General features: G+C 52.6%; 1 protein-coding gene across 2 annotated transcripts in view; it reads left to right on the forward strand.

Moving 5' to 3' along the window:
* LOC147685146 (uncharacterized) overlaps positions 1–15,088 on the forward strand; it is a 693,800-nt gene that overhangs the window by 195,795 nt on the left and 482,917 nt on the right. For both annotated transcript variants that reach the window (XM_086941067.1, XM_086941068.1), the window contains one exon: positions 5,674–5,894. In XM_086941067.1, the coding sequence (XP_086797193.1) occupies positions 5,674–5,894 (221 nt within the window). The remainder of the gene's footprint in view (positions 1–5,673; positions 5,895–15,088) is intronic.

A 15,088-nucleotide genomic window follows, 5' to 3' on the forward strand; every position in this document is an offset into this window, starting at 1 on the left:
GGGCGTGAGTCCTGCGCGACTAGAGCGCTGACCCCGCTATCCCCAAGATGGCGCCCACCGCTGCCAGACGCGTAAAGAAATCGCCACAGACAGAGGTAGGGAAGTATTGAAAGAGCGTGTCAAGGGTGTCAGAGTGCCTACAATAATTCCCAATTACATTCTTGAAATTAAAAGCCCCCAAAAAGAATTAACGAACTGAGTACAATTTTATCACAGCCTGGTGCTGAAACGCTAAGGAACACAGTAAAAACAGTCTCGGTTGTATATCTCTGGTATAGCGCGATTAGCTCGCAGCCCCAGTCGCTATCACAGGAGAGAGCTTCTTAGGCAACGCGGCCACCGGGAGGCTGGCTTAAATTTACTGGGAGGGCGTGAGTCCTGCGCGACTAGAGCGCTGACCCCGCTATCCCCAAGATGGCGCCCACCGCTGCCAGACGCGTAAAGAAATCGCCACAGACAGAGGTAGGGAAGTATTGAAAGAGCGTGTCAAGGGTGTCAGAGTGCCTACAATAATTCCCAATTACATTCTTGAAATTAAAAGCCCCCAAAAAGAATTAACGAACTGAATACAATTTTATCACAGCCTGGTGCTGAAACGCTAAGGAACACAGTAAAAACAGTCTCGGTTGTAAATCTCTGGTATAGCGCGATTAGCTCGCAGCCCCAGTCGCTATCACAGGGGAGAGCTTCTTAGGCAACAACATGACCACCCTCAAACAAGCCACCGGCAAGCACCACCAGCTCATCCGCACTACCAAGAAGAAAACACTGAAGGAACGACTGGACAACAACGCCCACGACAGCAAGGAACTCTTCAGCATCGTCAAGGAGTTCTCCAACCCCAGCACCGGCAACAACAACATCACTCCTTCTCAAGACCTCTGCGACTCTCTCGCCTCGTTCTTCCACCGCAAGATCGCCGACATCTACAACAGCTTCGGCGCACCATCCACGCACCCTACCGTCGAACCAACGCCCCCACCGCCACCCTCTGCACCTGGACCACGGTGACCACCGAAGACACAGCCCGCACGAAGAACACCATCCACTCCGGATCTCCAACCGACCCTGCCCCCACCACGTCTTCAACAAGGCCGACTCCATCATCGCACCCCAACTGCGGGACATCATCAACATCTCCTTCAACACCGCCACCTTCCCGGAGAGGTGGAAGCACGCCGAGCTCAGCGCCCTACTGAAGAAACCAACAGCGGATCCCACCATCAAGAACTTTCGCCCCATCTCGCTCCTCCCTTTTCCTGCCAAAGTCATCGAGAAGACCGTCAACAGACAGCCTGCCGCCTTCCTCGAGACGAACGGATCCCTTGACCCCTCGCAGTCCGGTTTCCGAGCCAACCACAGCACCGAGATCGCCCTCATTGCAGCCACCGACGACATCAGAACCCTGCTCGACAACAGGGAAACAGCGGCCCTCATCCTCCTGGACCTCTCCGCAGCGTTCGACACTGTCTGCCACCGCACCCTAGTCCAACTCCTCAGCAACACAGGTGTCCAAGAGAAGGCACTGGAATGGATCATCTTGTTCCTCGCCGGAAGAACACAGAGAGTCCGCTTCCCCCCGTTCCGATCCGAGGCCACCGAAGTCACCTGCGGCGTACCGCAAGGATCATCACTCAGCCCCACCCTCTTCAACGTCTACATGAGACCCCTTGAAGCCATCGCACGCCAACACAACCTCAACATCATCTCCTACGCCGACAACACCCAACTGATCCTCTCCCTCACCAGTGACCTCGCCACTGCCAGAACTAGCCTACACGAAGGGATGAAAGACGTCGCCGAGTGGATGAAGAACCGCCGCCTGAAACTGAACTCAGACAAGACGGAAGTCCTGATCCTGGGACCATCGCCCTCCGCCTGGGACGACTCCTGGTGGCCCCCGGCCCTAGGCAGCGCACCCAAGCCAACAGACCACGCACGCAACCTGGGCTTCATCCTGGACTCCTCCCTCTCGATGACCAGACAAGTCAACGCCGTCTCCTCATCAGGCTTCAACACCCTACGCACGCTCCGTAAGATCTTCCGATGGATCCCGACCGAAACCAGGAAGACGGTCACCCAGGCACTCGTCGCAATCCGACTAGACTTCGGAAACACCCTCTACGCCGGAACCACAGCCAAGCTACTGAAAAGACTCCAACGCATCCAGAACGCCTCCGCCCGATGCGTCCTGGACATCCCCCGACACAGCCACATCTCCGGACACCTGAGGGACCTGCACTGGCTCCCCCGTCAGCAAGAGAATCACTTTCAGACTCCTCACCCACGCACACAAGTCCCTCCACGACCTGGGCCCCAAGTACCTCAACGACCGCTTGACCTTCTACACGCCCACCCGCCAGCTACGTTCGACAAGCCTCGCCCACGCCGACATACCACGCATCCGAAGAGCCACTGCCGGAGGAAAATCTTTCTCCTACCTGGCGGCCAAGACATGAAACTCCCTGCCCACCCACCTCCGGCTGAGACCATCTCGCCTTCAGGAGACAACTCAAGACCTGGCTGTTCGAGCAATAGCAAACCCCCCTTCCCCCAAGCGCCTTGAGACCCTCCGGGTGAGTAGTGCGCTATACAAATGCTATGATTGATTGATTGAGTCGTCTGTGCGGGCCAGGTAAGCTGGTGACGGGGGTTGGGTGTTATAGGAGAGAGGGATGTGGTTTGAGGAACAGACTAGGGCAGTGTTCTAGGAGGTAATGTAGTGTTGATTAGAGTCCTCGTGGGGCACAGTCAATGCTTCTGATGGTGGGCAGTGTCTCTAGAGTAGTGATCAGCCCTGTGTCCGCGTGCGAGAGGACATAGCAGTGTCAGGACAAGGAACAGGGAACATACCTCCCCCTCTAAATTCTAAGTAGCTTGTTGTATTTGTCCTTGAGTAGGATTTCATTCTTATCGAGAATGTTCTTAAATAGAGATGGGGAAAGCTCAGGAAACTACTGAGCAATACGCAGTTTAATATAATATCCCGGACTAAGGAACCCCCAAGTGAATTCTTGGTTCCATTGACCCAGCAAATATAATTAACATTAGACAAAGTACTGTTCTAATTGTAGGTTGTGTTTAGGCTGCCACAACTATTACCAAAAGATTTTAAAGCACCTGCAATGACGTGGGGCTTTCAAATATTTTCAAGCTGCGTAAACAGAAACTCGACAACGTGCCCAACCAAATATGTTTCTCATTACTGGAACATGGTGTACTTACTGTTCAAAATTATGTAATGAATGTATAGCCATGCGATAAGTGTGGTTACTGGCCTTAACAGGGACATATAAACAGCTATGTACATATAAGGGGGATGTCAGAAAGTGGATTATTAGTGTCTGAAAGGGCACCTTTACCAGCTTAATAAACATACCCTTGTTAGGCTTCAGTGGAGTTCTAAGAGAAAAGCTGTTCACCCCCTTGTAACAGTAGCAGAATCTGCAGGCAGTTCCACATAGAAATGTGTGTTAAGTTAAAAGACTACAAAGCATGTTAAAGTAAAAAAGCACACTAAAATTACAACGCCAATTTAGAACAAGCCTTTGCAATGCAATAGGTCTTGCATTTGCGAGAGTTTGAGCTATTGGCATTGTAAATGATAATGCCATTTATTTATATGTTGGTTTCAAAATAGATAAAAAAGGCATTGTCATTAACAATGCCAATAGCTTAAACTTTCGCAAATGCGAGACCTATTGCATTGCAAATGTTTGTCTTTTTAGATGTTGCTGAAGAAAACAGAGGTCCTCCTTCATTGGAGAATTTTCGTCATTATTGGCAAATTATCAAGTTCCAGCTGTGAATCCGGGGTTAAATGTAAAGTGTTCTGTGATGCGTTGCATGTATGATAAGCCCCAATGTCTCTTATCCTTTTCTCTTGTTACAAATTGTTCACTGTAATTTGACTCCTCTCGAATGCAGCAATATTATATTGAGTTCGCCTTCGAATTGTTCAGGCTGTCCACTGTTTCTACTTATTTACCTTGAGGCAGCTGTCTGAGGGAATTCATTAGCCTAATATTTTGTGCCAGAAGTTTGATTTGCCAAAGTGGCAGTTAATGTTAGATTGCTTTCTTGTTATTTTGGATTGCTCACCTTGACATTTCTTTTGTGCGGTCTAATCCAACCTCTCCAAGCTGCCCTGTTTATTTACTGTTCATGTTCTTTCACAGAGCACTGTTGCAAAATTTTGCCTGCTTCTCTTTGGCAGTAGTTGTAGCTCACATCTCCTTCCATCTCTCTGGGATGGCCTTTGCCACACCGAGGAATGGTGTATTTTGTGTGTGTCCCTAAAGCACAAGCCGCTCAGGTTCTTACAACACCCTTGCCACACGGCCTCTAATCCTTTGTTTGAAGTGCACTCTTTGCTATCACATCCCTCAGGTCTTTACCTGCCCAAGTATACAAACTGTCTGTCCCTGTTTGCCACCTAATCCTGTATGTCTTGAGTTGTGATGTTCCTCTTCGGCACAACTCTGCTGTTGTTCACTGCTGAGTTGGGGGCCTCACAGGTTTCACTCAGTTCTCTGTAAGGCGTGATCTCTGACCTCCTTCCCCCTAGAGCCTAGTTATTCTGATACCCTCTTTGCCAGTTAGCGCAGGACTTTAGAGCCTCAGAGAGACGATTCTGCAATCATGTAGGTGCGGGCACAGCCCTCTGGGTCTGAATTTTGTTCATACCATTTATGAAGCAACAAGATGTTTTTAGACCTTAAACAGATGTCCTGAAATCTGATTGTTGCAGATGTTACCTGAACTCAAATTGTTTTGCACTGGGGCAGTGTTTAATTGTGACAAAGTAGTGGTCAGAACAAATCCTTTTTTCGTACTGAAAAGCTCATACTAGACTTAGGTTAGGTACATTTGGGGTAGGCGTATTTTAGAAGCACCAGTTGAGTACTTTTAGTCTTTTGTTATTTATATATGTATTTCATGGCTTAGAAACCATACCATGCTTTTACAGCATTATTTTATAATACTCTTCTTGCTGTACGCATTATACTTTACAACCAGTTTTACGATTGTAGCAGTCCATTTCTTATGCTTGAGAAAGAAGACTGTTCAATAAAACCTTTTTATTGAAAACGCCCGTCTCTCTATTTCTCTGCACCTCTGATGAAACGAAGCATGCACGATTGACTGAGTGAAATATCTATCTATTGTTTCCACGACTCTGAAGATCAGTTTTATCTTGTGGAAACCGAGTTCTCATGTTTATGCGGTTGTCAGAAACGAATCCCTTGTTTATTCGAGAAAGTTTCTAGTGACCTCTGAGCTAGCTGGCACTCACAATTAAGTTTAATATATTTGATAGAAACCTAGTCGACCTAAGTCCTACGTCACATCCATAGGATATATTATTCCAATGCGCAGAGCCTATTGGGAATATAGGAACTACACTACAACACATAAGCCTCCAAAAATAATTATAAGTGGTTTGTGACGAGAGTTTGAGTAGCTCAGACTTGTTTCAGAGTTAATGTTCCTCATTGAGACATTTATATGAATATTGATAATTGTAGAGAGGTAAACCTTCTATGAGTGTTCTTCTCCTATCATTATTGGGTCCTGCAAAGAATAATGGTTCTGAGATTGAGCTTGAATTCTGCTTCTTTGCCTCAGGGTTGGAAGGGCCTTTTTCTAAGCACTTCTCTCTTACCTCTACAGCAAAAATGGCACGATACAGCAGAAAGCAGAACCTTGTGGACAGTGCCGGGCATCTGGATGGCAAACAAATCCTCACCCAGGCGACAGACTATTCTGACCTGATCACCTCCCTAGATCTGGCTCCTCAGACTAAGAAGATCATGAGGTACAGAGAAACGGGGGTTGTGGACCAGCTACTATCTCTGCCAGCACAGCCTTTGTGGAATCAGCGACTGCAACAGGTACAGAATGTGGTGTCATAAGTGGTTCAGATTAATTAACAAATGCAGAGCATGTGCATTCTGATGTCTGTGTTTTTATTTATTTAGTGGTAGTATGACCAGAAATGGCAGAAACATAAGGGTTAGGCCTATGTGGCTGAAAAAGAGCAATGTCATTTTAGAAGGTTTGGTAAGAGAAACCAAGGCACTGGATCACAGATATATGCTACTGAGAAGGGATACCGGTCTAGAAGAAAGAATAGGATTAGTGGACTGGAACAAAAATATCTAGTGGGGGATGGACATATGGCTTTAAAATAGGATATCCAAGTGAGATACTGGGCCACAGATGTTAGGCTACTGAAAGTCTATTAGAGGGTATAAATAGAAGGTAATGACTAGGCTACTGAGTAGAATTTGAGCTATTAGCAACAGGTTGATAAGGGATTATAGAGCAACGTTTAGGAAGTTGTTTGGAGAGAGTTACTAGAACCGTGAAAGAGGTTGCTTATTTTATCCTAGCAGTGAGTTATGCAGGAGATGTAAGCACATGCCCACCCAATGTGCAAAGAAAAAAGAGCTAGGTCGGCCTTAAAGAGATACAGGTGAAAAGCCCAAGTATAGCAAACTTACTTTTTCATCTCAATTTTATCTCTGCTGGTAGCCGCAAAACTACCAATAGTGGGGTAGGCAGTCTGTGACAAAATCAGCAGTCTGAAGTAAGGTTAGTTCCTGCAGCATCTCACACACTCGGGGTTTGTGTGCTTAGTAATTTTGTTCCTTGTTTCACCGTACTTGTAGATCAGCCTATCACTAGTACATATGTAGACCTATTTAAATGATAGAAAGGTAAAATCAGACTAGCCTCTGAAAAAGACTGTTTGATGTTCACTAGTCACTAAGTAAATTTCTAGATTTGACAAAAGTCTAGTGTCTCAAAATGTTGAGAGATCAGCATATCTTATACTTCTGAGACTTGCAGTGAGGATTGCAATTTGCCCATGCCTTTCACCTAGTAAACAACCTGACATTACCAGTCTAGTGGTGAGGTCTCTAAAGGGCTTGACCCCAAGAGTCTCTCGATATCCTTCTGACCCTGGCTGCAGACTGGCCTCTATTGTGGCTCCATCACGGCCCTGGCATGATCACACAGAGCTACATTTAGGTGCTACCATTCCTCTTTTTCCGTTCCCTTCAGTGCAGATCTGGAGTGCAGCCCCTTCGGATTACCTTTTAGCCTTTCTATTTCCTCTAAAATAAAAGGTTTTGCAGCGTGAATCTTTCTGGATTCACTATGCTGTGCATTATTCCGCGGTCTGGTTGGGTCCGGAATCGTAGTCTTTTCTTTTTTTTTTTTTTTCGTAGCCCAGGTGGGCGTCGACGTCCCACCTTTTGCTGTATTTCCGGTGATGTCGGCACGCTTGCTGCGGAAGCTCCCACTCTTGGGCGTCATCTTCAGATTCTTTTTTCCACGGTTGGGTCTGGATCGTTCCCGAAAGGGCTCCAGACTTTTTTGGAGAAAGAAGAAAATAAATACACATTTTGGCCGAAAAAATATTGCAAAGACTACAGAAGACTACATCATCGAAGAGGACGACGAAGGAGAAGAAGAACTTCAAGAACTTCGACGTCCATCGGAGAATGCACGCTCTGGGGGCCCCCTAAACGCAAGAGATGGACAACACTCCTTTCAAATTCTGCTGTAACTGCCACCACAAGTACGTGCAGAAGGACCAGCACCTGGTTTGCAACCTTTGCCTGCCGGTCGACCACAAGAGCAAGGACTGCAACGCCTGCTCCGCCTTCACGCCGAAGACTCTCCGAGTTCGAGCGAGACAGAGGATAGCCAACGCAGACGACGGCTACACTGTCGTAGAGACCGATAACGCGAAGACTCCTAAGAAGGTGTGAGACTCTATGGCCCCTAAAACCCCGAGAGACCCTGACTCTCGAAAGAACGAGGGAAAATCCTCAAAAGCGCCGACGCCGAAAGCTTCGGCGTCCGCGGCTACACCCAGGCCCAGCGGATCCTCCGAGAAGGACTCCCTGGCGGCGAAAGCTGGAGAACAGAAAAAGACGTAAAAAAACGTCCCCGAAAAGGAACATTCGATGCTGAGGGAAAAAGACCCAAAGAGCACTTCGGTGCCGACAAAGGACCCGAAAGCTGGCTCGGCACCGAAACCTTCGGCGCCGAAGGTCGGCTCGGTGGCGACCTACCCGCCGAAAAGACCGGCTGAACCATTCGACACAGACCACGCTGCCGAAATGGAAAAAAAGAAGACTCCTCGAAGCCGAGATGGAGAACATCCTGCAGTGGATGAAAGAATTTGACGCCAGGATGAAAGACTTCATGATCCCGACGAAACCCAAGCCACAGGTTGTCGAGATAACGGAGGAGGTGGACTACGACGTCGAAGGACAGTCTGGGAGCGCCGAGGAGTTCGACGAACCAGAAGAAGAGGCCTCCTACTACGATTATGCAGGGGAAGACGACCGCAGGACGCTCCTCAGGTCTGCATCCTCGGAGACTCAAGAAATAGATTGGCAAGACGTCGACACCGAGAGCCCGGAAGAGGGCGTCAACATGTATCCCTCGAGGCCTTCGCTGCCTGATGACAATTGGGTTTACAACACAGTCATCAGGAATGCAGCTGCAGTTTTCAAAGTAATTCTCGATGAAGAGAAGAAGGCAGATTTCCTTCTAAAGACACTGCTCCCCACACAGACCAGGAGCCAGTACCTGCCCATGCTAGAAAGCGTCATGGCACAGGGGAAAGAGGCTTTCAAGGAGCCTGCAACCTGCAAAGCCGTCACACCCAGGAAGGAGAAAAAGTATAACCACTACTCCAAGGACCCACCCTACATTCAGGCCTCGGGCTCAGCAGACTCAATTATCGCAGCCACGGCAAGGAAGATGGCCGATGTGCCAACTACTTCTGGGCCACCCCCAGACAAGGAAAGCAGAAGGATGGATCTGGTGGGGAGGAAAATTGAACGGAATGCCGCAATGCACTGGCGCATGGCAAATTCCAAAGCACTGCTCAACAGGCACCAGTACCAGATCCTGGAAGAACTGGGACAGCTAATTAAAGACATGCCTCAAGAATTCAAGCAAAGAGCTGAACACCTTGTCGAGGAGGGGAAGAATGTGGCAAATTCTTACCTCAAAACCGCCCTGGACGGAGCAGACCCCTCCAGCAGACTCATGATGATGGGCATCACTAAAAGAAGGCAAGCCTGGCTCAGGAATTCGGGCTTCAAGCCGGAAGTGCAACACAGCATCCTGAACACCCCGTTCAACGGAGAGACATTGTTCGGGGCTTGAGTGGATGAGAAGCTCAGCCAACTGAAGGATAACGAGACTGCAAGATCCATGGGGGCTTTGCAGTTCAGAGGTACGAAGAGAGGCACACTGTCAACGAGGCCTAACGGGAGGGGAGGAAACCAGCCAGGAACATCGCACCAGGCGTTCCAACAAGCCCACCAGGCCGACACCCAGACACAGCAGGGGCAACGGAAGCAGTCCTGGCAGTACCAGCCAAGGGCCCAGTCTTTTCGCAGGAGAGGAAATGGACGTGGACAGAATAAGAGAGGAGGGTCAACAACCTCCCTCTAAGTGACTTAAACAAGCTCCATGTGCCCACCCAAGCAAAAACTCCCAGGGTGGAGCACAAACACAACAGACAGGAGTTACGTGAAATAAACACCTGGGAGCATGTAAGACCAGTGGGAGGAAGACTAAAGCACTTCTTCCAGGAGTGGGAGAGAATAACCTCAGACAAATGGGTACTCAACATCATACAGTTAGGGTATAGAGTTGGAAGGGAAACCAATGAACAGAAAGCCAAAAAGAAGGGCGCTAGCACGGAAAGAGCTAGAGCTCCTTCAAGAGGAAGCAAAAGAGCTCCAGCAAAATAAGGCCATAGAACCAGTACCATACAGAGAAAGGAACAAGGGCGTGTACTCAACATATTTCCTGGTACCAAAGGTAGACGAAATGATGAGACTCATCCTGGACCTAAGGTTCTTAAACAAATTCATAAGAACGCAAAAATTCAAAATGACCTCCGTGCAAGAGGTACTTCCTCAATTGCAAGGAGGGGACTTCATGGTCACCATAGACCTCAAGGATGCCTACCTGCACATCCCAATGAACAGAGGGCATAAACATCTGCTCAGATTTGTCATCGACAAAGACCACTACCAGTTCACAACCCTTGCTGTTAGACGGGGACCCTGAGGGACGGCCGAGCAAGGGGCAGAGGCCTCCTGGCGAGGGCCCTCTCAAGAGATCGTACGGACAAGCAACTACCCCCCCACAGATGGACGCCACACAAAGATAGGTTCTGCACACTTTTATCGGTATTCTTAAGCAGGTTATACTGGACGATACAGTACGACCAGGATACGGTGATTCCTTCAATTCTAGTCTCTGGGGGGAAAAGGGGTAGCGGGACAGTCTCGGTACCGGTCCGGTACAGGCGTATAGCTCTCAATCCTCGAGCTGGAGGGTTCTCAAGTAGGGGCCGCGGCTGCGCCAGCAGGCCTTCAAGGATGGTTCACGAAGAGGATGAGCCGCGGCAGCGCCAGCAGGCCTTCAAGGATGGTTCACGACGAGTATGAGCCGCGGCAGCGCCAGCAGGCCTTCAAGGATGGTTCACGAAGAGGATGAGCCGCGGCAGCGCCAGCAGGCCTTCAAGGATGGTTCACGACGAGGATGAGCCGCGGCAGCGCCAGCAGGCCTTCAAGGATGGTTCACGAAGAGGATGAGCCGCGGCATCGCCAGCAGGCCTCCAAGGATGAGTTCGTCTAGGGTCTCTCGACTCCAGGATACAACTGCCTTCCTGTTCTGGAGCTACCCCAGTTATAGGTCTGGCGCCCTTTGATGTCGGGACCCTCGCACTTGGAGGTCGGGGGGTCCGGGATGAGGGAGTCCAGACACCCAGCAGGGGGGTGGAGCCAGCGCCCAAGGAGGCTGGGGGCGATCGAAACCAGGCGGAGGGGGGCCATCGACACTCCTTCTCCCATTGACTCGCCAAGTGGTCTCGTTACCCCCTGGGTGGATGGTGGTGCCTCGATGTCGGGGCCTGGTTGGGCCTGAGGTGGAGGTCGACCAGAGGCCACGAGGCCTGGCCGTGGAGGGTCCAAAATGGCGGCGGGGACGGTGGGTCGGCAAAGGGCCCGGGCCAGCCGAGAAGGTTGTGGTTACGGGTCCGGGTTCCGTCGGGGAAGAGCTGGGGGGTGACCCGGAGGGCTGCAGGTGTGGTTCTCGTCCAGGGAACAGGGGTAGCAGTAGTCCGGGACCCGCCATGCGGGAGGGGTCGGACCACGCCACGAGGCCGGTCCAACATGCGTCCCCCCCAGCTGAAGGCAGGAAGAGTCACCCATCCTCTTGGGTAATCTCCTCGCGGAGGCGGAAGAAGCGGGACAGGCCGTCTGCGTTGGCGTGGTCTTGGCCTGGGCGATGCTCCACAGTGAAGTCCATCCCTTGCAGGGAGAAGGACCAACGCAACAGCTTTGGATTCTCTCCCCGCATCTGCATCAGCCATTGCAGAGGACGGTGGTCTGTTTGCACCCGGAAGTGGGTACCGAAGAGATAGGGCCGGAGCTTCTTGAGGGCCCACACCACGGCGAAGGCCTCTCGCTCTATGGTGCTCCAGCGTTTTTCTCGGGCCGGCAGGCGTCAGCTGATGAAGGCCACTGGCTGGTCAACTCCCTCTGTGTTGATTTGGGAGAGAACGGCCCCAACGCCGTGATCGGAGGCATCGGTCTGTACTATAAATTCCCGGCTGTAGTTGGGGGCTTGGCTCACTGGGGCGGTGCACATTGCGGACTTGAGGTTCTCAAAAGCGGCCTCACACTCAGGGGTCCAGTGCACTTTCGGGGGGGTTTTCTTGGATGTGAGTTCTGTGAGGGGCCCCACAATGCTGCCATAGTCCTTCACGAAGCGCTGGTAGTATCCGGTGAGCCCCAGGAAGGCTCGGACCTCTGTTTGGGTGACCAGGGGCTCCCAGGCCTGGATGGCTGCGATCTTGAGTTGGAGAGGGGCCACCTGGCCACTTCCTACCTGGTGCCCCAGGTAGGTCACGGATCCTTGGCCGATTTGGCACTTGCTGGCCTTGATTGTCAGTCCTGCCCGCCGGAGGGCGGTCAAGACCTCCCGGAGGTGTTGGAGGTGTTCCGCCCAGTGGAGACTGTACACGGCGATATCGTCCAGATAGGCGGCGCTGAATTCCTCCAGCCCCGCCAATACTTTGTTCACAAGCCTCTGGAAGGTGGCGGGGGCGTTTTTCATTCCGAAGGGCATCACTTTGAAGTGGTAGTGGCCATCCGGGGTGGAGAAGGCGGATCGCGCCTGGGGTGAGGCCGATCTGCCAATAGCCCGCGGTCAGGTCAAAGATGCTCAGGTAGCGGGCGGCCCCCAGACGGTCGATCAACTCATCAGGTCGGGGAATGGGGTGAGCGTCTGTTCGGGTGACGGCGTTCAGGCCCCGGTAGTCCACACAAAATCTGAGTTCTGGGGCGACGCCAGGGGCAGCGGCCTTGGGGACCAGCACGACCGGGCTGGCCCAGGGACTGTCGGAGGGCTCGATTACTCCTAGAGCCAGCATCTTGGAGACCTCCGACTGGATGCAGGCGCGTACCCGATCGGGAACTCTGTAGGCCCTGTGCCGGATAGGGGGGCTATCCCCGGTGTCGACATCGTGGAGGCACCAGGGGGTGACCCCGGGGGTGAGAGAGAACAGATCGGCGAATTGTTGCAACAAGTCTTGGCAGCTGTGGCGTTGTGCTGGGGTCAGGGTGGAAGAGAGGTTGACTCCTTCCACGGAGCCGTCTTGTGCTAGAGTCTTTAGGAGGTCGGGGAGGGGCTCGGAGTCCTCTTCAGCCCCACTGTCTGTAGCCATCAGGAGGCTAAGCTCGGATTGCACAAAGTGCGGCTTAAGTCTGTTGGCATGGAGAACCCGGAGGGGGTTCCTGGGGGACTCCAGGTCCACCAGGTAGGTGACGGGGCCCTTGCGCTCCACCACCTTGAAGGGTCCGGTCCATTTGTCCTGGAGGGCGCACGGTTCGACCGGGGACATGACCCAGACCTGTTGTCCCGGCTCGAATTCAATGGACGAGGCGTTTTGATCATACCAGCATTTCATGTCCTCTTGGCTGGCCTCGAGGTTGGTCTTAGCGAGTTCCCGGAACCTCTGAGTCTGATTCCGGAGGGTCAAGAGGTACCGGTATACATCGGAGGGAGCCTTTTGGGGTGTCACCTCCCACCCTTCCTTGACCAGGCTGAGGGGACCCCGGACGGGGTACCCATACAGGAGCTCTAAGGGGCTGAATCCCAGGGACTTTTGTGGGACCTCCCGGTAGGCAAACAGGAGGCAGGGTAGCAGCACGTCCCATTGGCGGCGTAGGGGCTCTGCCAGGCCCATGATCATACCCTTGAGGGTGCGATTGAATCGTTCCACTAGTCCGCTTCCTTGCGGGTGGTAGGGGGTCGTAAATTTGTAGGTGACCCCACACTGTTGCCATAGGGACTTCATGTATCTGGAGATGAAGTTTGTGCCCGATCACTGACGACCTCTCTAGGGAAGCCCACCCGCGAGAAGATTCCCATCAGGGCTCGGCCCACTACGGGCGCTGTCACGGTCCGGAGAGGTATGGCCTTGGGATAGCGGGTGGCATGGTCCCCCAGGATGAGAATGAACCGGTGACCCTGCGCTGTCCGGGGCTCCAGGGGCCCCACAATGTCGATCCCCACCCGCTCAAAGGGAGTGGTGACGATTGGAAAGGGTTGCAGGGGGACTTTTAGTTTACGGCCGCTCTTTCCACTGGCTGCACGTCTTGTCCTGCCCCAGGTGCCCGGCGAGAGGCACATCCTGCGCCAGGTTCAAGAGGAAGTCTCTGAATCGGAGGGGGACCACCAGCACCCGGCTGGCCCCCAGTTCGGCAATCTTCTGCTCACTGTAGAGGAGCTCATTGTCCCAATAGATCCAATGGGCCCCCGAGGCATCCCCGGCGCTCTGGGCTATGGCTTGCTGTCGGAGCCCCTCGAGGGAGGGACACGTTCTTTGCTCCTGGTGGAACTGTTCCTGAGTGGGGCCACCTTCTTGGCGCCACTGGGCCAGCTCTGGAAGGTCTCGGAGTGGGTCAGGCTCTTCGTTGTCGGACCCCGGTGGACCGGGTTCAGGGGTGGTCTCTTCAGTGACGACAGGCGGTGGAGGTTCGGGCCACTCGGGTTCTTCGGTGGATGGGATGGCGCAGGCGGCCATGGATCGGGTCGTCGCACAGACCCATTCAGGGAGACCAAGCATCCCCAGGTGCTCTCTTCGTTCAACGGGTGCCCAGGGGGAGCTCTCGAGATCGTTCCCCAGGAGGCAGTCCACGGGGGCATCGTCTCGGACGGTCACTTTCAGCATGCCCGACACTCCCCCCCCCCACTCGAAGGGGACGCGGGCCATCTGGCACAGGCTTTCGGAGTTGTCCGCAGACCGTACTGGACAAAGGACGTTGGGCAAGATTTGATCGGGGGTCACCAGATGACAACGGACTGCGGTCACACTGGCCCCCGTGTCGCGGAGGCCTTCGGCCCGGTGTCCATTAATGGTTACCCACTGGCTGTACTTCTGCGTGTTGGCTGGGATGGGGGCCCGCGGGACCATGTCCCTTTCTCCTAGACATACCAGGGACATGGCTGAAGATTCCCACTCTGTCTGATATTGTTCGCAATCTTCGGCTTCTTCTTCGCCTTGCTCTTCTCCGAGGGTCGGAGGACTTCCTCTTCCGGCCAGAGACGGGGGGTTGCTGGTGGGGGGCACCGTGGTGGTGTCCCTGCCCCGACCCTGGCCTCCTCCTCCTCCTCCTCGCGGACAGTGGGACCCCTGGGAGGCTCTGTTTTGTTCGCCCGGCCAATTCCGGGGGACCTGGGTGCTCTCCCATCGATCCGCATTGATGGCGAGTTTCCGGGGTTCGGTCAGCTTGCTGTCGAGGAGATGCTGCCTTATTTCACCGAAACAATTATTGGAGAGGTGCTCCCACACGATGAGATCGACCAATTGTTCGTAGGTGGTGACCTGGCTGCCTTTGATCCACCCCTCTAAGGCTCGGCTAAAAAAGTTCACATATTCCACCCAGGTGGTACCGGGGATTCTTTTACAGTCTCGAAATCGCTGCCGGTACATCTCGGGGGTGAGCCCATAGCGAGTGAGAAGGGCGGCTTT

This window comes from Lissotriton vulgaris, chromosome 10 (assembly GCF_964263255.1).
Source record: "Lissotriton vulgaris chromosome 10, aLisVul1.2, whole genome shotgun sequence".
Taxonomy (NCBI): domain Eukaryota; kingdom Metazoa; phylum Chordata; class Amphibia; order Caudata; family Salamandridae; genus Lissotriton; species Lissotriton vulgaris.